This window comes from Cnephaeus nilssonii (genome assembly GCF_951640355.1).
Source record: "Cnephaeus nilssonii genome assembly, chromosome: 21".
NCBI classification, from domain to species: Eukaryota; Metazoa; Chordata; class Mammalia; order Chiroptera; family Vespertilionidae; genus Cnephaeus; species Cnephaeus nilssonii.
Window position 1 is genome coordinate 26,913,960 of NC_137092.1, and position 24,185 is coordinate 26,938,144.

The 24,185-nt window shown below is 38.2% G+C and overlaps 1 protein-coding gene across 2 annotated transcripts in view; it reads left to right on the forward strand.

Moving 5' to 3' along the window:
- Window positions 1-24,185, forward strand: part of HMCN1 (hemicentin 1) — a 379,828-nt gene that overhangs the window by 290,372 nt on the left and 65,271 nt on the right. For both annotated transcript variants that reach the window (XM_079760677.1, XM_079760678.1), the window contains exons 63-77: window positions 585-734; window positions 2,632-2,791; window positions 5,499-5,623; window positions 5,815-5,998; window positions 6,895-6,992; window positions 8,016-8,294; window positions 12,663-12,859; window positions 16,961-17,042; window positions 18,376-18,512; window positions 19,658-19,799; window positions 21,019-21,163; window positions 21,527-21,654; window positions 22,576-22,732; window positions 23,459-23,580; window positions 23,764-23,928. In XM_079760677.1, the coding sequence (XP_079616803.1) occupies window positions 585-734; window positions 2,632-2,791; window positions 5,499-5,623; window positions 5,815-5,998; window positions 6,895-6,992; window positions 8,016-8,294; window positions 12,663-12,859; window positions 16,961-17,042; window positions 18,376-18,512; window positions 19,658-19,799; window positions 21,019-21,163; window positions 21,527-21,654; window positions 22,576-22,732; window positions 23,459-23,580; window positions 23,764-23,928 (2,271 nt within the window). The remainder of the gene's footprint in view (window positions 1-584; window positions 735-2,631; window positions 2,792-5,498; window positions 5,624-5,814; window positions 5,999-6,894; window positions 6,993-8,015; window positions 8,295-12,662; window positions 12,860-16,960; window positions 17,043-18,375; window positions 18,513-19,657; window positions 19,800-21,018; window positions 21,164-21,526; window positions 21,655-22,575; window positions 22,733-23,458; window positions 23,581-23,763; window positions 23,929-24,185) is intronic.

Sequence of the window (24,185 nt, forward strand, 5' to 3'; positions counted from 1 at the left end):
ATGGAGCGTCGGCCTGTGGACTGAAGGGTCCTGGGTTCGATTCTGGTCAAGGACATGTACCTTGGTTGCGGATGCATCCCCAGTGGGGGGTGTGCAGGAGGCAGCTGATCGATGTTTCTCTCTCATCGATGTTTCTAACTATTCCTCTCTGTAAAAAATCAATAAAATATATATTTTTTAAAAAGGCTCTCATTTAAAATAAAAGTAGGAAGGAAGAACATTTTAATAATTATTTTTCAATCACAGTGGACATAATGTTATATTTGTTTCAGTGTACAACACAGTAACTAGACATATATACCTTACGAAGTGACCACCCTAAGAAGTCTAGTACCCAGCTGACACCATATGTAGTTATTCCAGTATTATTGACTATATGCCCTAGGCTCTACTTTACATTTCTGTGACTATTTTTATAACTAAAATTTATACTTCTTAATTCCTTTCTCCTTGTTCACCCAGCCCCAATCCCCGTCCCATTAAGAAATCTATTTATCACAAGAAACAAGACATTTTTATGCTGAATTGTAGAGGTTGAAATAAAAGCTTCTTTAATGTTTTGCTTTGGTTTGTTCTACCTCTAGAAAATTCTGACTCACTTGAAGTTCATATTTTGTCTGGAGGTAGCAAACTCCAAATTGCCCGGTCTCAGCATTCAGATAGCGGAAACTATACATGCATTGCATCAAATATGGAAGGAAAAGCACAGAAAAATTACATTCTTTCTATTCAAGGTATGGGATGTATCTTCAATATCTTTATCATATTCTTTCTTATAGTACAAAATATGTCTACAATTAGAGATATTATTTGTAATTGATTCAAAGTCCTCAGATCAACAACAACAAAATATTGTTAATGCCCTGCCCTACATTTACCTGTAGATTCTCTTTTCAGGGAAATTGGCATAGATGTGGAAAAAAGAATAGCAGAAATTTGATAATCTTTATTTTTTCTATGTTTACAAAAATTCTTACTGAATTATACTTATTTATTTAAAACTAGCATGATTTATTTTTATGCTAAGCTCATAGGTCTGTTCTTATTTAAATATATCATTAAGATTTAATTCATGAAAAGGCTGGAACTACAGGCAGGAGGTTGGGTAAATTCAACTAATCATGAATCTTATGCTATTTTGGGTTGAGAATAAGAAGCATTAATTCACCCCAAAAATACTTACTGAATCCTGCTATGTTCCAGTGTAGTATTGAGCAATGCAAGGAGAACCTGTATACTTTTGATTTTCAGTAAACCTCTCATTGGTACTTGTGTCCCTATAGTTAATTGAAATGGAAGTCTAACTTGAAACTAAGTCAAAATGCTTCCTTTTTCCAATGTTAATATAGTTATTTTGAAAATAATTTTCCATAAATTATACATTATTATGAATCTGTTGTGTGCTCTGATAAAACTAACTACAAAAAAAATGAAATTAAAAAGAAAGTAAAATAAGTTTATGGGCATCAGTGGTTTCTTGGATTAGTAATACTTTGAGATTTCAGCAACAACCGGGGAAAATAGCTACTCAGGGAATTCAGAATCAGAAATTTTGTGTTTTGTTATATTTAATGCATTAATAATAATAGCTGTTAATCATGGGGTATGTGGTGTGACCAGACATTTTACCAGATGTTTTCCATGCATCATTATGTCCTAAGACTAGAAATAATTTATGCAGTAGGGCATAGTGCAGTGCTTGTCATATATTATACACTCATCAAAGGATATTTTTATGAACATTCTTATTGATTTGACTTCTTTAGTACTCTCAATTCTGTTTAGTTGGTATAATTATCATCTTCTGGATGACTAACATGAGATTTGGAAAGTGTGCAGTGGTGTGCTGGTAAATGTTTATAATTAACTCTCCAGATAAAAAGGTCCTGAATTGTTGCCAATAATTTGCAAGTTTCCATGGTGTAAATATCCCCACCCTGGCTCATTTCAAACTACCAACGTGATGTCACTGAACATGGAGTAGGGAAGACGTGCAAAATTGGCTGTTGTCTTGAGCTGCCCCGGCAGACCACTATGATTATATGGAAGAGGAATTCAAATGTGTTTCTGTTTGATACCATGGTCAATATTTTGTATTACACGTTATTTCTCAATTGAATCATTAAAGTTTAAACCAAACATGGTTAGAAAAAGAGAACAGAAACTCTTGGATCTTGAAAACAACAATAAGCCTATCCATTGTTCAGAATAAATAATATTTAAATTGCATATGGAGAAAGAAATAACCCAATAGATACTTTTCTCAGACCTTTATGCTAAGACTTTTATAAAACAAATTCTCTTTAATTGTACTGACTCTAAACTGTCTATTGAGAATTTAGTCCAAGAGTGATTCTATTTAGCCAGGAAGTGTGTCCATGAGTTAGACTTGTCACCAGTCCCTATGACTAAATAATTATATCAACTTACCAAAATACCAGGAATATTGAAATGATTGCTTTAGCTGTTCCTCATTTAAAAATAACTTATGAGGATAAGAATAGTTTTATCTTGAACCATAATTTTGGAAGAATATGAAATGAAAAATGACATATTGTTTTGTGATTCTGTTGTATTCGTTAGAATTTATATCATTGTGCCTTGTTAATAGACATTTTTATTTCTCCCAAGTTCCTCCAAGTGTTGCTGGTGCTGAAATTCCAAGTGAAGTCAGTGTCCTTATAGGGGAAAACGTTGAGCTGGTCTGCAATGCAAATGGCATTCCTACCCCAGTTATTCAATGGCTTAGAGATGGAACACCCATAACTAGCAGTGGAACAGAAAGAATCCGGTATGTTTAAAAAGAATCTTTGCATCATTAATTTCAAGGTCTTGTCCAATGTTTTATGCTTCACCTTTCACATGAATAATACCAAATTCAGTCTCCTTGGAACTTGGCTGTTAGATTCAGAGAGAAAAAAAAGATCAAATTTTGGAGTGTTGGACACAGAAATTGTCTTTGGAGAATCACTCAAAAAAGGGGGGGGGGAGGGTGAGCGTTAATTCATTAGCTCAGAATTATAAAATCTCAGACATTCATTCCTACAAATGTTAATAACTATTGTTGGTTTTATTCCTCTAATCTCAGAATGTTTATACCAAAGTCCATGCCATAGAACAATCTTTCCTGCTTCACACCAATTTTACCCTACAAAAGATTCATCAATAATCTTAGATATGATTTTGTGTCCTGAGATCACTAACCCACCAAACATGCCATATTTCTTGGCCCATTTTGAGAAAAGTTACAGTATCATCATAACCACTTCATTCTTTGTAGTGATTTGTCCAAATCCTGTTTTCAGCTGATATTTGTTACCCATGCCACAAACCACATAGAGATGGAATAATCATGTGGTAAGGGCCTCCTGCTCTTTCAACAACAAATACCTTTGGGAGCACAATCCAGATTTCTACTCTCTACTTGATTACTTTATCACAAAGCCCTATTATATTCACATACCAGAGTAATTATAATTGCTTAAAGAATTACATATGCGTAAGTAGGTATTAATTAAATGTATTGCAATCTTTATCATTTTAAACCAAAATTTTTAATTTAACAGTTTGGAGTGTACTTTCTAGTTAATGAATTGAACATGCATAATTTAAAGAAAGATAGTTATTTTTTAAGTTATTTTATGTTAAAATTTAGATATTTGTTCCCTTTACAAGGAGAGGTAAATAGCCCAATATTTTAGAGATACACTTTAAGTTTCATATCTCTGGTGTGGACATTTCTGAATAGTTAACAAATATTTAATTATTTTTATTAAATCAATTGATATCAACCCTATTCCAAGCTAAGTATTAGATAGTTGGTGGGACCTAAAGATATTACATAAGATATTTGTACCTAGGAATTTACAATCTTTCACTTATTTTATATGAAGTCTAACTCTATTTATTCTTAAATGAACTTTATTGATTATTTGTTTACTGCTCCACAATATGTACAGGTTTGTAAGTAGAACAATTCATCAATCAAATAAAGTAAGTTTTCCAAAGTCAACTAATTATTTTCCATGGTCATAGCAACTTGCTTTTTTGTTCATTCAGATGATTAAACTCGTGGGATTTTAAAATTCACATTTTGAAAAAGAAAAAAATGCAACAGAACCAGAAAATATTATTGTAATTCTCAATAACCATATTTAATAACATGGTATGTTAGAAATGGACTATTTACTTTTGACACTGGAAGAAATTAATAAAATCACCATTGTAGGAGTAACTATAGAGAGCAATGTAATCTCTTTATAAAACAGGAAGTTTTGTTTGATAATTGGTCTGTGAAGAGAGTCAATAATGTAATGATCTTAACTTCAATGTCTTTGATAATCTAACTGTGTAGTTATTTACCATTTACACAGTTCAAAGGAAAAGCTTTAGCAACTTCTAGAAAAATGTTGGCAAAATATACATAAACATAATCCTGAGTTGGTGTCACAGTTTAAATAAATTATTCTATTCCACTCCCTCTCATTAAGTATCACACAGTGTTTATAACTAGATTTTGTTGTTGTTGTTTTAATCTTCACCTGAGGATATTTTTTCCATTGATTTCCAGAGAGTGAAAGGGAGTGAGGAGGGAGGGAGGGAGGGAGGGAAGGAGGGAGAGAGAGAGAGAGAGAGAGAGAGAGAGAGAGAGAGAGAGAGAGAGAGAGAGAGAGAGAAAAGCATCGATGTGAGAGAGACACATCGATTGGTTGCCTCCTGCACATACCCCGACCAGGGCTGGGGATTGAACCTGCAACCCAGATATCGGGAATCAAACCCATGACCCTTTGGTGCTCAGGCCAACACTCTAACCACTAAGCATACCGGCCAGGGTTATAACTAGATTTTTTAAATATATATTCTTTAATTTCTCATTGTAGCATTTTTCAACTTTCATACCAGAATTTTTAATAATTTTTATTTAATTCAAACCTCATTGACAACTAAGGATAAAATATTCTAAATATGGGAGTGGGGGGGAGGGAAACAGTGTCTTTGGATAGAGAAGTTCCTAATCTAATTTTGTTTGTTTCCTTTTTTTCCCATAAGGAGGCAGTGGATATATGAGACCCTTGACGGTAGAATTTTAGTTGGTTGCCTGAAATCTCCATCTGTTTGACTAGCTCTGACTTTTCAGGCTTCCATGTAGTTAGTGTATAATATGTGAACCATAATTTAAAATTAAATTTTATTAAATCTTTATTGTCGAAACTATTACATGTCTTTTCCCCCTATTGTCGTCTCCCAGCCTGCCCCCCGCACCCCAGCCCTGGCCTATACTGCCCCCCTCCCCCTCCATTGTCTGGGTCCATTGGTGATGCTTATGTGCATACAAGTTCTTTGGTTAATCTCTTACCCACACCCAGCACCTCACCTAACCTGGCCTGCCTTCCCTCTGAGGTCTGTGTTTTTTAAAAGAACACCCTAATCCGGGTACGTCTTCCAGATTTTCGCTCTATACAGATCATCTCAGTGCTCTTTTATAACCCCTTCTGTAGGGTGACCGCCCACGGCAGCACGTTAACCATTCACGGAGCTCTCCCGTCCGACGTGGGGAAGTACACGTGTGTGGCCACTAATCCTGCTGGAGAGGAAGACCGAATTTTTAACCTAAACGTTTACGGTAAATATGGAATTCCGCCCTCTCTTGGCTGTGCTACTTCAGGGCTCTCTCAGTACAATCTGAAGGTGCAGCAGTAGGTGTCTGGAGCATTTCGTTTGAAAATACGATGTCATTGCGGGTTCCTTGTGAGATGATTGGAACTAGTAACACACACACACCCCCTCCCCTCTCTCCTTTTCTGCATGACGTAGTTCCACCTGCAATCAGGGGCAATGAAGAAGAAGCGGAGAAACTAACGGCCTTGGTGGACACTTCAATAAATATTGAATGCCGAGCCACAGGGACGCCTCCACCCCAGATAAACTGGCTGAAGAACGGACTTCCTGTGCCTCTGTCCTCCCACATCCGGTTGCTGTCAGGAGGGCAGGTCATTAGGTCAGCTTTTATTGCCTGTGACTTGTTGTTTGCTGGACAGATAAAATCTCAGTAACTGTAGACTTTCACTTATCTAAATCGTGTTTAAGGAATTTTTTTTTCTAAGTTTTTACTATTGTTTGTTGTCCTTTTCAGTATCTTTTTAGAAGTGGGAGGATAACAAATATTTAATTACAATGGCTTTTTATTCTTATTTCAATGCTCATATTTTAGTAAATTATGTAAAATAGCTCTTTTATAAAGGACGTATCTATTACATATATACACTGAGTGGCCAGATTATTATGATCTCTGAACGCATAATAATCTGGCCACTCAGTGTGTGTATGTGTGTGTGTGTGTGTGTATTAGAGGCCCAGTGCATGGGTGGGGTACAGTCAGCCTGGCCAGGGGGAGGGAACATGGGTGGTTGGCTGGCCTTCCTGCTGGTCGAACTCCTGGTCGAGGGGACAATTTGCATATTAGCCTTTTATTATATAGGATATACACTGAGTGGCCAGATTATTATGCATTCAGAGATCATAATAATCTGGCCACTCAGTGTATTTCTGAGAACAACTATTTTAGCTAAAATTTATAGGAAAATGATAGGAAGATGCCTACTAAATCCTGTGATTTTTTTCACATGAATATCATTCTCTATTAGAATATATTTGAAAAATATTTACCTCTCAAACTGTATAATATTTTCAGTGGCTTACTGTCAGTGTCTAATCAACTTTGTAGAATAAATTACATTTGAGGCATCTGTGGTTTATGATGGATGGTTATAACCTTCATACCTAAACTTTTCCAACATAAATCACTTTCTATATCTATATTTAAGCCATAGGTATTTTATTTGTGTATGTTGAATGGGGTCAAATTATGAACTGTTGGGTCCAATTGTTTTTCAGGATTGTGAGAGCCCAGGTGTCTGATGTTGCCGTGTACACTTGTGTGGCCTCCAACAGAGCTGGGGTGGATAATAAACATTACAGCCTTCAAGTGTTTGGTATGTCGCAGAAGTGACTCTAGTGTTTTACCATGGATCTAGTATTCAGCAACATGCTTGTATATTGAGATATTGCCATCTCAGAAAAGCTTGGTAAAATAGGATCTTGCCAACTAGGGAAGAACACATTTTCTCCCAAGGGGTTTATATTTGTTAGAGCATACTGTCTGTTTGCCAAAATGCTCCTCTAACCTGGAATTTTGCATTAAGTCTAATCTAAAATTTTTAAAATAGCATTTCAATCCAGACATAAGACCATTCCTTTCATACAAATAGAAAGTTCAGACTGTTTTCTAATATTATTAGTGGCCCATTTACAGTATCGAAAATGTGAATTGATGTGTGCATAAACAGGGTGTCCCCAAAATTTATACATTTTGAATAATTATTAATTCCAACGGGTTCAATCTAGAAAGAAAGAAACAAACATCAGTTGAGCTATCATATATACAGGGTATATACATTTTTGGGACACCCTACATATGTCTCTGTGTGTATGTATAGAGAACTCGCAACATTTCATTTCTGAAATATTAAGGTTTTCTGGTCTAGATTCCTCAATCCCTAAGGACATCTCAGAATAGTCAAGTAACTATTTAATATATCAATAAATGACTGATGTTGGCTTATATAAAACTTACTCTAGAATATACTATTATTTTATTTATTGAAAGTAGTTGAAAATATACTTCTGGAATTTACAATATGTATTATAACAAATTAAAGAGACAAACCTATGCAGTTAAAAAAAATGGCGAAAATTTAAACACATTGGAACATTGTATGTTCTACAGGAAACAATCCTGAGGTTTCATTGCTAATACTTTGGAAGATTAGTAATTAGCCCACCTAACACGTGTTTTTATGGTGACGTCATCAACTCATTACATGCTATTTTAAATTCTATATTTTTACAGAGCATAGAAACACTATACAACTAATTGAACTCTTCAACTTTTTAATCTAAACTGATCTCAAATTAAAGTAGATATATAAAATTTGCCCGTTTTCTTTTATGTGTAGTGCCACCAAATCTCGACAATGCCATGGGAACAGAGGAAATCACAGTGGTCAAGGGCAGTTCTACCTCCATGACGTGCCTCACAGACGGCACCCCAACTCCCCGGATGTCATGGCTTAGGGATGGCCAGCCTCTGGGGCTTGATGACCATCTGACAGTAAGCACTCAAGGAATGGTCCTTCAACTCATCAAAGCAGAGACCGAAGATTCGGGAAGGTACACCTGCATTGCCTCCAATGAAGCTGGAGAAGTCAGCAAACACTTTATCCTGAAGGTCCTAGGTATGTAAACATTCAGAATTGAGGAGTTGCCTACATCTTTCACCCGAAAACAGTAGAGCTTGAGTTGTCCATCTGTATTCACTGAACTGAGTGAGAAAGGAGGCGTAGCAAAAGACAAGACTGGAAAGATTTGACCCCTTGACAAAGGTAGTAAAAAAGCTCAAACAGGGATGTGTTACAACTAGATTTCATCTCCCCCAAATTCCTTCTGACGACAGAGTGAAGAATTCATAGAAGAGCCTGTTGTACTCATACAGGCCTGAAAATGCAGTCCCTGGCCCAGGAAGAGGCAGTGAGTGGGGAAAGAGAGAAGGAAAAACCCTCTAGGAATTCATGAACTCAGAAATAGAATCATGGTGCATTTCTGGATGTAGAAAATGAAAGAGAAAAATAATGCTGATGTTGTTAGAGTCATTTACAAAGAACAGCCTTCCCAGCTGAAGGGTTTATAAAAATTACATTTTCTTATAGTTTGAAAACTGCCTCGGTGGAAAGAGGAGAAGTTTCTGCATTCCAGCATCAGTTGAAAGCTAATTCCCTTAAAACCTGAAAAACGCTACACTTGAATCAGTGTCACCCTCAGAATGTGAATGTCAATGTGCTAATTTGGGAAACTGCTATTCTCATCTTAATTCCATCCACGTGGTGGGAGGTGTCGTGGTATATTAGTGGTTCTGGAAAGTCCATTTTGGCGAGAATACCGAAAGCAAGGGAGGAAATCCTACAAAACAAAGCTGAGGGGTTTTGACAGGGTCCGGGCTATGAAGGGCTTTGTCGGCCACATTAAAAATGTTGGTTTTTATCCTAGAACAATGGAAAACCAGTGAAAATTCTACTAAATGGAATGCCATGAGTAGAGTTGCCGTTTGAAAAGGCCACTCTTACTGCAGAGTGGAGAGCTACTTAGAGCGGGAGACCAGTGTATTAGTCGGAATTACGTTTAGGAAAAACGGGACATCTAAAAAGATGGCAGCTGGAACAAAGAACTTTTGTTTCCCTTGCTGAGCGAGATACCTGGAGGTAGGCGGTAGTTGCATTGGTTCACCAGTTCAGATATTTATAGTTCTCTTGACCTTTGTATCGTAGTTCGAGGATCACGCATTGTTTGCTCCCCCCACTCCCCCCCCACCCTCCCCACCCCCCGCAGAATCACTGGATGCAGCAATAGAGCAGGAAAAGTCCATAGGGCGAAGAGTTGGCCCTTTAGAGACTTTCTTAGAAGTCCCATGAGTATCTATGGGTCAGAATCTTCACATGCCACTCCACCTGCTCTCTACTGAAGAGGCACAACCCCAGCAAATGCAGGGTCTGTTAACAAATCAATAATATTGGGGAGGCACCTGCAGCCAGGAGGGAGGAGATATGGGTCCAAGTAAGTGTTGTTGTTTTTTAACTCTGATTAGTGATGGAGGTGAGAGGAAGGTGTATTCTGGTAATCATGGCAGGTAGCAGGGTTGGGACTTAGGTGTGGATTTGAACACAGGTGAAGCAGATATCAAGGAGGGCTCCTAGTTTCTGGCGCACCTGACTGAATGATTGGTGGATCTTTCACATAAATGCAGGGACTGCTGGGAAAGGACCAGGTTTTGAGGAATAAGGTTGAAGTAAAGTCGTTTTCAAACATCCCACTGAAGATGTTTATCTAATCATTGGATTTCTGTGTCTGGAGCTCAGATGAGAGATGTAGGCTGGAAATAAAGTTCTGGAGTCGGGAGACTGTGGACAATACCTAGGCCACCCGAATACAAGACCTCGAGACAAGACCCGGAGTACAGAAGTTCACAAGCACTTAGCACCTGTAGGCTCTGATGACTGGGGATTGAGCCATTAGGGAACATGTTGTTACTGTTGTGATTTTAAATCTAGTGACTGGAATCTTTTGAGGATAAAGGCCATGGCTAAATCATCTTTTTATCCATGATGGCTGACACATCCTATCTAATAAAAGGATGATATGCAAATTAACCATCACTCCATCACAAAATGGCAGCACCCAGTCCCCTCAGCCCCACCGGAGTCCCCCAGTCCTGGGGAGGTGGCCGCTGAGAGCAGCCAGCATGAGCGGCCTGGCAGAATGCTTACTTTTTCGCCATGGTGATAAGGCAAGCGTCCCACCCCGACCACGGAGGGCCTCTGGGCCGCGGAGAGCCCCTGGGCAGCGGGCACGGAGCTGCCAGGCCCCACAGAGAGCTCCTGGTGCACAAATTCATGTGCAGGGCTACTAGTAGTAAATAAACAGCAAGTGAGAGAAATAAAGAATTGACCAGAGTCAAAAAAAGAATCGGGGACATGCTTTTGACTGATACAGACAACACACTATGGAAATTAAAAGGGATAGAAATTTCATAGTTTGTTGAGATAATCAAGGAAGGATATATAGTTTTACAAATGGACTTAATGACATTCCTGTGACCTTGGTTGTCCTTGAATATGCTCAGTTAGGAAACGGGATTAGTGGACAATGTTTCACTGGAAGGCATAGCATTAGAAAAGTCACAGAACAAGAAAGCACGGAACTTGTTGAAGGACAAGTAAGTATATTAAAAGTAGATAATATTATAAAGATAGATTAAGCCATATTATGAAAGCCTTGGGAGCTGTAATATAGAGCTTTTATTTAACTCAGTAAACAACATGGAGACACAAATCTTTTAAGCAAGAAATAGTGAATCAACTTAAAATACACTTAAGGAAATGTATTTTGGCTGATTTCTTAATTATAATCTTTAAACAAAGACAGATTTAATATATCCTCCTTTTTCCAGAAAGAAAAATGATAACCATAGGTAGAAATTTTTAGGAGGTGGGTTTTAATAATAATACCAACAGCTGTAGCAGGCATTGTAATAGTAATAACTTTTTTTAAACTTTAACTATAAAATAAAACAGATTCAGAAACATAAAAGAAATATACATTGTTCATAGATGATCTCATTAAATCCTCACAACAATCCTATAGTGAAATAACAGTACCATCCTTATTTTGAGATGTGTTCAAATTCACCAACCTACTAATTTTTGGAGCCAGGATTCAAACTCAGGCTGTTTGATTCCAGCTCCTTTCCTGTGAGTCTCTGTTCTAAACTATGTGCCTGATTTAAAAAAATAAAAAAAACATAGCCGAAACCGGTTTGGCTCAGTGGATAGAGCGTCGGCCTGCGGACTGAAGGGTACCGGGTTCGATTCCTGTCAAGGGCATGTACCGTGGTTGCGGGCACATTCCCAGTCGGGGGGGTGGGCAGGAGGCAGCTGATTGATGCTTCTCTCTCATCGATGTTTCTAACTCTCTATCCCTCTCTCTTCCTCTCTGTGAAAAATCAATAAAATATATTTAAAAATAAATAAGTAAAAATAAAAAATAAAAAAACATAAGAAGACAGTTAATGTTCGGAGCTGTCCAACAGCTATTTTGGCAGCCTTATGAAACAGTAAGCTGGAAATGTTCGTAGAAAACTTGAATGATCTTTATAAGGGAGGTCTGTTTCAAAGGGATTCCTAAACTTAGGAACAGTTGAACTGAAAACCTTATTGTTCCTTTCAAGGGTCTAGATTCCTTAGCATCCCCTTGAGAGTGATAATTTAGAAGTATAAATAACGAAAAAGGAAAGTGTTTCTGCCCAGACATAACAAATGTGTTTTATGCAGAAATAGCCTCCAAATGTAACTATTTTTTCTTCTGCTTAGTGATCATTTCCTCTTAAAGTTCTGCATTGAAGAGCCGATAGCAACATTCCATAGCATTTGCCTGTTGCTTTTGTAGAAACAGTGGGTTTTTAAAAGGTACAAAAACACACTACTGGGTTTAAGTATCTCTCTTTGAAAAAGATGGGTTTACTTTTTATAATTTTCAAATCTTCACAGTTAAGTAAGACTGCTCTAATGATCTGAACCCCAATTACTGAGGTGTAGCTACTTTGTAATGGCTTGTTACTTTGTGATGTGTTATACCCATAAGCCATCCTTTTTAAAACATTGCCATTTTTTAAATGATAATAACATCTAGTAATTATTTTGGTATCCTGTTCTAATTAGATTATATCATATGAGCCATACATTTCTTTTATATTTTTATTGATTTCAGAGAGGCAGGGAGAGGGAGAGGGAGATAGAAACATCAGTGATGAGAGAGAATCATTGATTGGTTGCTTCCTGCACACCTCACACTGGGGATCGAACCACAACCTGGGCATGTGCCCTGACCGGGAGTGGAACCCGTGACCTCCTGTTTCATAGGTCGACACTCAACCACCGAGCCACGCCAGCTGGGCTGAACCATAAATTTGAGTCAAGTTTTCTTTTAAAGATTTTCTAATCAGCAGTACTTTATGAAACAGCAAGTTTATTTTGTTTCTAATTTCCTTTCAATAGAACCACCTCATATCAATGGATCTGAAGAACCTACAGAGATATCAGTGGTTGTTAATAATCCACTTGAACTTACCTGCATCGCGTCTGGAATCCCAGCTCCGAAAATTACCTGGATGAAAGATGGGCGACCCCTTCCCCAGACAGATCAGGTACAAACTCTTGGAGGAGGAGAGGTTCTTCGAATATCCAGTAGTCAGGTAAGTTCAGCTCATACAACTATTTTATCCTCGGTTCAGCCTCTCCCTTGCTGATATATGAGAAATGTTGGGAAAATTGTATCTTTGAATTGGAATTCATCTCAGCTCTCCGTAACTTTAGCAATGATAGATTGGTCCTACAATATGCATGACTGGGTAGACACTTACAAGGTAACATGACTAAAAAGAAGTGGAAGTGTCAAAAGATTCTCCTGCTTTCCCAAAATACATTTTTCACAGTAGTAAAATCATCTGTTTTGAGAAAGAAGTAAGATATCTGCACATTAACTTTTATAAATTTTCAGTGTTTATAACTGATCAAATATTTTCAGAAGCTATTAATTTGTGCCATGTAGCACTTTATGGAACTGCCAAAAAGCAATTCAACATACATATATATATATGAAGCCTCAAAGAGCACTTTTGATCTTCAAAATGAACTACCACAACTGAAAATCTAAAGAGACACCATTTTAAAAAAAAATGAACAATTCAGTAAAATTGACTGTTATTTCCTTGTGTTTAAGGAAATTAATCAGAAATGTGAGTATATTTAAGGGGAATATGTCTGGGATATCTTAGTGGAACAGTCTTCTGTTCTAATAAAGACAAGCCTTATATTACAAATACTAGAGGCCCTGTGCATGAAATTCATGCACGGGTAAGGTCCCTAGGCCTGGCCAGTGATCAGGGCCAATCAGGGCCTTCCGGCTGCCGGCCGGGGCCTCCCCTCCCCGGCTGCTGGCTACCGGCTGGGGCCTTCCTTCGTTCCGTGCCGCCCCCTGGTCATCAGCACACATAGTAGCAAGCGATCGAACTCCCAGTCTCCCGGTTGAACTCCCAAGGGGACACTTTGCATATTAGCTTTTTATATATATAGATTACCCACCTGTGGCCCAATGCCCTCATCTGTGAACTGAGGGGGAAATGATGATAATACCTAACTCGTACACTTGGGGATTTAGAGATAATCTAACACACGTGCTTAGACTGATGCCACAGGCATGTAGTGATTCTAAAATAGTGTTAGATAGAATTATTGCTGCTGCTATTATTGTTATAATCATCATTCATTTTAAAATAGAATAGCAAATTATTTAATTACTAGAGGCCCGATGCACAAAAATTCATGCAAGAGTAGGCCTTCCTTCCCCCGGCTGCCAGCACTGGCTTCCCTCCGGCACCCGGGACCCGGGCTGCTGGCACCAGCTTCCCAGATTTTCCTCCTCCAGCCGCCGGCAGGCACCCGGGACCCAGGCTGGCTTCCCCTGGGCCATCCGCAGGCACCCAGATCCCGGGCTGGCTTCCCCTGGGCTGCCCACAGGCACCTGGGACCCGGGCTGGCTTCCCTCTGGCCCTGGCTTCCTCAGGAAGGACTTCCAGAATGATGTCCAGAGACATCTGGTCTAATTAGCATATTACCCTTTTATTATTATAGATATTTTGTTTGCATTTTCACTGAGGAAAGAGGAAGGAAGGAAAGGGAGCTGGAAAAAGAGAATTGAGAATTATAAATTGTGCTGGTCCTGTGTTCAGCTATGGGTCTATCATAATTGTGACCCTCATGACAACTCTATGAGGCCATGTCTTTATCCCCATCCTACAAACCCACAAACAGATCCCGAGAGATTAAGTACTTGCCTGCCGAGTACTTATTGTTGCTCAGTGATGGAGCTCGGCCTCAATCCTGGATCTGCTTCAGAAGTCAGTGGATCTCAGCACAGTTCTCATTTCTAACACCAAGGAGAACACGACTTCCATTCCCCTCTTCTCTCCATCAGACAATGCAGTAACCCAGAGTAAACCCAGGTCCAGCTAGCAAACCACTTGAATGCTGTAATTTCTTTTTTTTTTTATTGTTTAAAGTATTACACATAGTAGTACATATATCTCCTTTTTTTTACCCCCATTGACTTTACCACAGCCTCCCCTATCCCCTGTCGCGTGCCCTCATTGAATGCTGTAATTTCAACAGGCCGAAAAGGAAGTGAAAGAATTTTGTAACATAAAGAATAGCATGAAGACAGGAACGTATGTGGATTATATAAATCATACATTTATAAAAGAATCATAGAGAGATCAACCAAAGGACTTGTGTGCATGCATATGAGCCTAACCAGTGGTTAAGGACAACAGGGGGGTGGGGGCATGCGTGGGGAGGGGTGTGGGATGGGAATGGGGGGATGAGGACAAATATGTGATACCTTAATAAAGAAATTTTAAAAAGAAGAATCATAAATGTAAATGAATAAATAAAGCTTAAGAGGGAGATTAAGGCCACAATGCAGTAGGTCTTAAATGCAAGAATGAAAAGTTGGGTTGTAACCAAACAAGACAGAGATGCATAGAGTGTTAAATGGTGACCCACGTGTTCTGGCTATTGTGGAGAATACCATTGCATAATCCATAAGACATTTCTCAGCCTTCAATAAATTTTCAGTTGTCTAGGAGAAATAAAGCTACTCATATGATAAAATTAGGAAAAGAAATAAGAAAACCATTAAAAACATTATAGCAGTGAAATTTTTAATATGATCAAGTATAAAGACTGCTCCTGGTTCCTCCACTCCTCTGTTTCTGTAACATTTTATACACATCTCGCTTAACGCACTTACTAAATTATGCTTTGCTTTTCTCTTTTCATGTACATATCTATAACATATAGGTTGCCTGGCACATAATGGATGTTTTGCAAATTCTAAAATGTGTGGTAGAGACAAGAGTTTCCTAACACATCTTTTGTCAAACATTCATCTGTGGTTTAATCCAAAGAGGGAAGAATTGTGTGACCAAGTAGACTTGGAAACCTATGTACTGTGCCTTCTCCTCCTTTGTGAGCCATAGCACTTGTCAACAACTCTGCAAAATCTTACTCTAAAAAAAATAACTGATCAGCTATGATTTTCAAACATCCTATTAACAGAACACATCTTAGAAAATGTAGCTACAAATAATGACCGTTGATATCCTGAAGGGCATAAGTCTCCAGGAAATATTTCTTGGAGGAGGCAAGATTTAAGAGTAATCATGAATGATGGTTCAAGTTTGGCTAAGTCAGGACAAGTGCAGGGAAATTATTATTTGGGAATAAAATGAGTTGGTTGAGAAGAGTTGACTTTTAGAGGTTTTGAAAATATGATGAGAAATTCAGAAATTATTCTCTAGGCAGTAGCATGGCATTTTACATTCTTAATTGAAGGACTGGGTGAGTGCCATTCTTCTAAAGTTGTGTTTAAGTATTTTTCCAAAAATACTAGTCTTAACATACCGGTCTTAAATGTTTTCAAAGGAGTTTTTGCAGCCTACCAAAAAGTTTTTCCATAACCTATAAAGTCAGTTTCGAATGTAAGAATTTTAAAATTTCCAATATACTAGGAATGTTCAAGTAGTAAAATAAATGAAAACAAGATTTTCCTACTTTTCCAAAATACATTTTTCACAGTAGTAAGATCATCTATTTTCCAGAGAATACTTTACTCACACATAAGCATGGGCCATTTCTACAAAACAACGTCAAACATATGAATGAAGACTAACACTTGCAGTGGAAACTATGTATGAGGTTTTTTTTAAAAGAAATGTTTCTGGTTTTAGTGAGAAAATAATAGATTTTGCTGTCAGTCAACACTGTATGCATCCAAATTACATAATATAACCCTATTGTTTCCTCATGTATGTCAAAGGTAGATTCAAAATGTGGCATTCATGTACTTTATTTATATAGCCCGATATTTATTTATTCATTTATTTACTTAATTTTTATTTTCTTTAGGAAGACTCTATTTGAAGTTTTCAGTGTGACATTCAAACTCTTAAATACTTGTTTCTTTAATAAACATTAAGCATCCAGTCTGTCATGCAATTATTCTGAGATTAAAGTGCCGAAACCCTGTTAAAACATAGAATTACACAGAATAGAGATGCCAAGTAATGCTTGATAAATGAATGCTGATCACGAATGTTAAAACAGTTTATTAATATTCATTATTGTGCCACCTTAATGAAATCTTTCTTGGTGTGAGATTTTCAAATTCATTCTAGTGGATATTTATGCTCATCATCAAAACCAACATGGTAATTTACTTATCTGGATTTTTGTAGGTTGAAGATACAGGAAGATATACATGCCTGGCCTCCAGCCCTGCAGGAGATGATGATAAAGAATATTTAGTGAGAGTGCATGGTAAATTTGGCAAAATGTTTGGCAGTCCATCATACCCTAATATCTAGTTAGAAGGCATATTTTATGGAACATGAGGCAACTCCACAGTAGATCATAAGATATGATTATGCATTAGGAAATATGTATTTTTCAAATCTGATGCTTATATTTTACTGATCAAACGCTTTTAAGGAATAATTCAGTGGGTTTTGTTACTTGTTTCGATCCTGCACAAATAATTCATATTTAAAATCAGAATATAAATTATGATAAAAAGAAAATTGTTTCATTCATAATCTTACCACACAAAGATAAGACCATTTTGCATATTAATATTTTGTCACAAAAAATGTGGTCACAGAGCATATAGTAGTTAACCTGTTTCTCAGTCTCACTTAATGGAATGGTGAGTATGTTTTCATGTCAAAAAATATATCTTTATAAAATTACTTTTTGGTAATTGCACAGTATTCCATTTAATGTATATGCCATCATTTATTTAACCCATTCCTTATTTTTGAATAGTTAGGTTGTTTGTATATTTTCACCAGTATAAGCAACACTGCGGTAAACATCCTTGTACATACATGTTGGCCTATTTCTTAATTATCTTAGTTTAATGAATTCCTGTAAATATCTTGCTTGTTTACACACAACACACACACATTTAAGGCCAAATTATGTTCTAAAAAGTTGGACCAGTTACACTCTGGCATAGAAGTAGGAATTGCTCTTCATGAAGAGGAGCTTTTTAAAAAACTAAGCACATTTTTATCCGATTCTCATAAAATACCTAAGTGACGAGGCAGTGCAAACTGTAGGGCTGGTGTAATACAGGAGTGTCCTCCTCCACCCACCTGCCCTGCACACCCATTAGACCTGCCACTATTGACAAGTAAATTGTGTGTTATAATATATTACATTAAAAAGATATATTTCTGCATATTAAGAAAAATATATACATTTCTGAATATTTTGATAGACAGACCCTAATTTAGTGGTTTTAAGATCTGATGTTCAGGGAAAATCATTACCTACAAGTGTATCCTGCACATGGAGTCCCTTCTTTGTGCCAGAGTTTCGTTACTTGTTAAATGGTGATGTTAATGTGATTATGTTAGCCATGTGGCTGTGGAAGAATTTCATTACTTAATGTATGTAAAAGTATTAAGTAAGTAAAAACACATGCCACTATTTGTAATCATTTGTACCATAAACTGAATGAGTAATGTTTTAAGTATCTGCCTTTTATCTCATATAGGAGAAGCAATATCTGTTGATTACATATTATAATTCAGATCCTTTTGCATCTCATTTATTGAAAGCCTTGGGTGTATTTTTTTCTCACACCCAGTGCCCCCTAATATTGCTGGAACAGATGGGTCCCAGGATTTCACTGTGTTACGGAACAGACAAGTGACATTGGAATGCAAATCGGATGCAGTGCCCCCACCTGTAATCACTTGGCTTAAAAATGGAGAACGATTACAGGTAAGTCTTGGTAACTTCCAAGGATTCGTTTTGAGAAAAAAAAATCAGTTGTGGAGTCTTTGCTAGGTAGACAAAACCAAACATCAGGCTACTAGTTTTTCAATTGCAGGGGTGGGCACAGGGACCTTAGATCAGCCTTCTTTTCTCAACTTTAACTAGGGTAGTTAGTAACTAGTTATGGATCAGAAGATAGGTATTTGGATCCCAGACATGCTATAAATTGGCCCAAGCATGTATCTCCTGGAGCCCATGGATTCCAGTTGGATTTGAAACACTCAAGTTGTTTCTGTTCTTGAAAGAGAAGAAACTTTCAGAGTCTCAAAAGAACTGACTTGTCTTGCCAAGTCTCTACGGCAGCCCTATTACTCAATCCCCTGGTCCAGACTTGGACCTCACGAGTAACCCCAAGAGCCTGTGCCACATCAGGAGTCTGGGACGAATCCTTGAAGAACCCAGTTACTGGCTCTCTAAAGCTTCCCATGCTCAGCTTGGGTGGCCTGCCCATCCTTGAGTGGATCACTGTGGCTAGGAGAACTGGGGACATTTATGATGTCTTAGCCTTTACCACACTCACAGACATGGTTCTCCTGGGTGTGTGGTGTTTTTTTTTAAATATATCTTTATTGTTGAAAGTATTACAGATGTCCATTTTTTCCCCACTGACTCCCTCCACCCTGCTCCCACTGCCCCCAGGCCTTCACAGCACTATTGTCTGTGTTCATGGGTTATGCATACATGCATATTCTCATAGTTTTTTTGTTAATCCTCACCTGAGGATATTTTTTCCATTGATATGTTAGAGTGAGTGGAAGGGTGGTAGGGAGGGAGAGAGAATAAGAAGGAGGGAGGGAGGGAGGGAGGGAGAGAGAGAGACAGAGAGAGAGACAGAGAGAGAGAGATTGGTTGCCTCCGCACTTGAGATAGAACAGCAACCCAGGTATGTCCAGGCCAAAGCTCTAACCACTAACAAACACTGGCCAGGGGCCTCCTGGGTTTTGATACCAGGATAATGGTGGGGGGAGCAGACAAAGTGGGCTGTTAAATAGACGCTCTACAGTTTACTACAGTGACTGCTGATGTTATAAAGTAACATTTCACTTCCTTGCCCTGACATTTTAATGACATGTTTTATTTGCTGAGTCCAGGCAACACCTCGAGTCCGAATCCTATCTGGGGGTAGATACCTGCAAGTGAACAATGCGGACCCAGGTGATACAGCCAATTACACCTGCGCTGCCAGCAACATTGCAGGAAAGACTACAAGAGACTTTATTCTCACTGTCAATGGTAAGAAAAATTAATCATTGGTTCACAATTTAAAAATTTAGCCAAGGACATTCAAGTAGATAATAATCTTTCTAATGAGTATAATAATTTTTGTGGTTCCTATTTCTTTAGAAAAAGACAACATGTAGTATTTGTATTGTGGCCATATTCAAACTAACTCAATTTCAAAAAAAATAATTAAAGACATATTATTCTAGCTTAGAGGATAATATATGCCCAGTTGTCATCAGCATATGCTAATGTTTCATGTCATTCAGATCGGAGCCATTCAGGAAGTTAATACACTAAATTTACAAATGACAAGTGGCCCATTATTTAGTTCACTTTTTAAAAATATTTTTTATTGATTTCAGAGAGGAAGGAAGAAGGGGAGAGAGATAGAAACATCAATGATGAGAGAGAATCATTGATCGGCTGCCTCTTGCACAACCCCTCAACTCAGCATGTGCCCTGACTGGGAATCGAACCCTGACCTCCTGGTCCATAGGGGGCACTCAACCACTGAGCCATGCCTTTATTGATGTTGGTGTTTTAGTATACATGTACTAGACAGAAACCGCCATTGAATTTCAATTTTATCGAACATAAAATCTAAACACTAAACTTTGCCAAGCTTGAGGAAGATAATACAGACTTTCCACCAAAACAGTCCCTTTGGATTTTTAATGTATGAAACTTTGCAGGATATTAGGTGACCCACACAACTAATACCTCTACTACTAAAATTAAAATTCAGGTTCCCTATTCCCATATGCATTTGATGATTAATAAAATGCATGCTCTGAGACTTGCATGATTAATCACAGATGTGCTTTTTGTTAAAACAGCCCACTTTCTGTTCTTCATTTAAAGTGAAGTGGTGCCAGTGTTAACATTCTCTGACCATTATTTGGCCAAAGAGAAATAAGAAATATCATCTTTAATTTGCATCAGACTAAAGCTGATTTTTATGTAAGCCTCTCTTATAGAAAGCCAGATTTCACACACCATATAAGGGATTTAAAACCCCCTCCCCCATCTACACTTGATTTTTAAACACAAATATCTTGAATAACATTTTAGGAATAAAACCCCGATTCTATTTATATACTAACCTGAATTAGCTGTGGGCAAAGTTATAGATGTGACTCAAAGCTCACCTTGTGTTATGGCTTCGAAGTCTTAGTTCAGGCTGCGTTATTAACATAAATGAAGCCTTCCATATGCATCTCTCGTGCAGTTCCTCCAAACATCAGGAGTGGCCCCCAGAGTCTTGTCATCCACCTGAACAAGTCAACTGTGTTGGAATGCTTTGCTGAAGGTGTGCCAACCCCGAGGATAACGTGGAGAAAGGACGGGGCTGTTCTCTCTGGGAATCACGCAAGGTAACAGTGAAATGGGGTGAAAACTACTGTAAGAACTGAAGTACAAATCCTTAAATCTTTTGTCCAATGCATTATTTTGATCTTGGTATATTAGAGTGAGTCTCTTCATCTTAATGTGAGAATCAAGCTACCGTATTTTAAAAGCGTAATTCCCAAGACTTACATCCAAAACGTAACGATGATCATCCTTCCAAGGTCACAGGCCCATCTGCTGTGCGTCTTTGCAGCACAGCCCTTGTCTCCACCAGCATCTTGGCAATGTCTGAAGACGGATTGAACCAAGTCTTGAAAAGTGCTCTCGGTCAAAATGGGAGTCATCAGAACAGGCTGACTCCAGGGACTTCACTGTGATCCTTCTTGTAGGTACTCCATCTTGGAAAATGGATTCCTCCACATCCAGGCAGCACATGTCTCCGATGCTGGGCGGTATTTGTGTATGGCTACCAATGTAGCTGGGACCGACCGCAGGCGGATAGACTTGCAAGTCCATGGTAAGTACACTTCTATGAACAACATCCAGTCCTTGGGTGACATGTTCTTTGCTATCCTAAACCGGTAAGGTCTTAAAGACCTTCGTAGCCCTAGCCGGTTGCTCAGTGGTTAGAGCATTAGCCTGCAAACTGAAGGGTCCTGGATTCGATTCCAGTCAAAGGCACGTACTTCCATTGCAGGTTCAATCCATGGCCCCGATGTGTCTCTCTCACATCGATGTTTCTCTCTCTGTCTCCCTCTCCCTTCCACTCTGTCTAAAAATCACTGGAAAAATATGTCCTCGGGTGAGAATTAACAAAAAAAATGAAAAATAAAAAAGTGAAATATATATATTTTTAAAAAGACTTTGCTATTCAAGGCTATTTACATGTATTATACTATATAGGCAGTCCTTGGGTTACGTTGGACTCGGCATACATCATTTCATGGTTACGTCGCCATCTCCCATTTATTTATAAAAAAAAAAAAAAAAAAAAAAAAGTCCCGTCATTTCGACGTATGTACCTATGTGCTTTATGTTTTTTATTATTTACTACAAGTAAAGGTCAGGAATTGTTACCTTTCTTTTAAATATTTTTTTACTGTTTCACTTCATTACTGCTGTGTATGTGCTCCATGTGAGTGATGTAGGTGCTTAGTATGACTTACGGCAAAAATCGTGTTACGTCGCAAATGGCCTTACGTAGCGCCGTAAAAACGGATCTCTGACGTAACCCGAGGACCTACTGTACTATGAATAGGCAAGGCCCGTGTTTTCTCCCGTTATGAATGATGCCATCACAACACTATTTAAATGCACTCATGGTATTGTTTTTGTAACTCTGAGGCGCGTTGCCAATGATGACTTTTGCTTGGGCAGAAATACTTCAGACAGCATAGTATTTGCTGAGTGTTTCCCTCTTATTTGGTGACTGTTTTAGTCCCTCCATCTATTGCTCTGGGCCCTACAAACATCACTGTAACGGTGAATGTTCAAACGACTCTGGCTTGCGAGGCTACTGGAATACCAAAACCATCCATCAGCTGGAGAAAAAACGGGCACTTTCTCAATGTGGATCAAAACCAGAATTCCTACAGGTAAGAAATGGTTTCATTGAAAAAATCCCACCTTCTATTTAGAAAAATATTTAAAAGATAATTAAGATTTATATCTAGCTATGAAGACAACAAATAACTTAAAGTATGAAGAATTAGCTAGTGTATGGAAAGTATTTCTTTTTTTCTTTATATGGAATTCGTTTTCCAACCCAAAATCTCTTTCTGAAACATACATGCAACCTTTCTATCCGAAGCCTGTTAGTGAGGTCTACATGATTAGATTTCTGTTCTGCTGGAGTTTTTTTGTGGTGTTTTGGGGTTTTTTTTTGTGTGTGGTGTTGTTTTTTTAGCACCTTTGGCATTTCATAAAGACAAAGGATGATCACATCATTTGGTGCAAAAGAAATATTATTCTGTAAAAACAATTCAAGTTTCAGTTGTCTAATAAAGCTCAAATTTTCTACCTTGAAACACAACTTAGATATTTGACAGCATATTTGGAAGGAAAAATAGCATTTTCTCCTTTTTTTTTTTGCATTTTTTTGGGGTTTACTACCATACCTCATAATATGGCAGTGTGTTATTTTTAAAGTTTAACATTTAAGTCACTAGGAATTTCTGATGCTTTAGATGAGCATCAATTAAGCTAATAGTTATCTTGTCAAAGGATTTGCAATAGTACCTAAAAGTACCATGTGGCACCAACGGGAAACATGTATGTAAACGGATACAGAGTGTCTCATGGCTTTAACATCTTTCTTCTAGGCTCCTTTCTTCAGGTTCCCTGGTAATCATTTCCCCTTCCGTGGAGGACACTGCCACCTATGAGTGCACGGTGACAAATGATGCTGGAGAGGACAGGAGAACCGTAGATCTCACGGTCCAAGGTAGAGCTGGCTTCATGCGTGGAGTGAAAGTTACACTGACATCATTCATCCTTCCAGCCTTTTCCTCTCACTTACCATTTCCTTTCCGTGTAGAAATAGAAAAAATGTCTGATAACACTGGAAATCTGGAAGCGCTGGAAACATGGCGTTTCCCTTTTTTGTGTGTTATTGTTGTTGTTTTAGTTCCACCTTCCATAGCTGATGAGCCTACGGACTTCCTAGTAACCACACACACCCCAACAATAATTACCTGCACTGCGTCAGGAGTCCCATTTCCCTCCATTCACTGGACGAAAAACGGGATAAGACTGCTCCCCAGGGGAGATGGCTACAGAATTCAGTCCTCAGGTAAGATCGAGTTCCCTGATCGCACACTCGTCGATGGCGGTAATTATGCATGGATGGCCTCGCCTGGCTTTTTTTGCACCAAAATAAAAGAATAAATTACATCTCTATTTCTGGAATTCGGCAGCTGGAAAATAATTCAATGAGTGTTTGAAGGGGACCTGGGGAAAGGAAGAGAGAAAAAGTATAAAAACAAAAGAACAATATCGAAGACTGATCTGAGTATAATAAGCAGGATCATTGGGAAGTTATGGGCATAG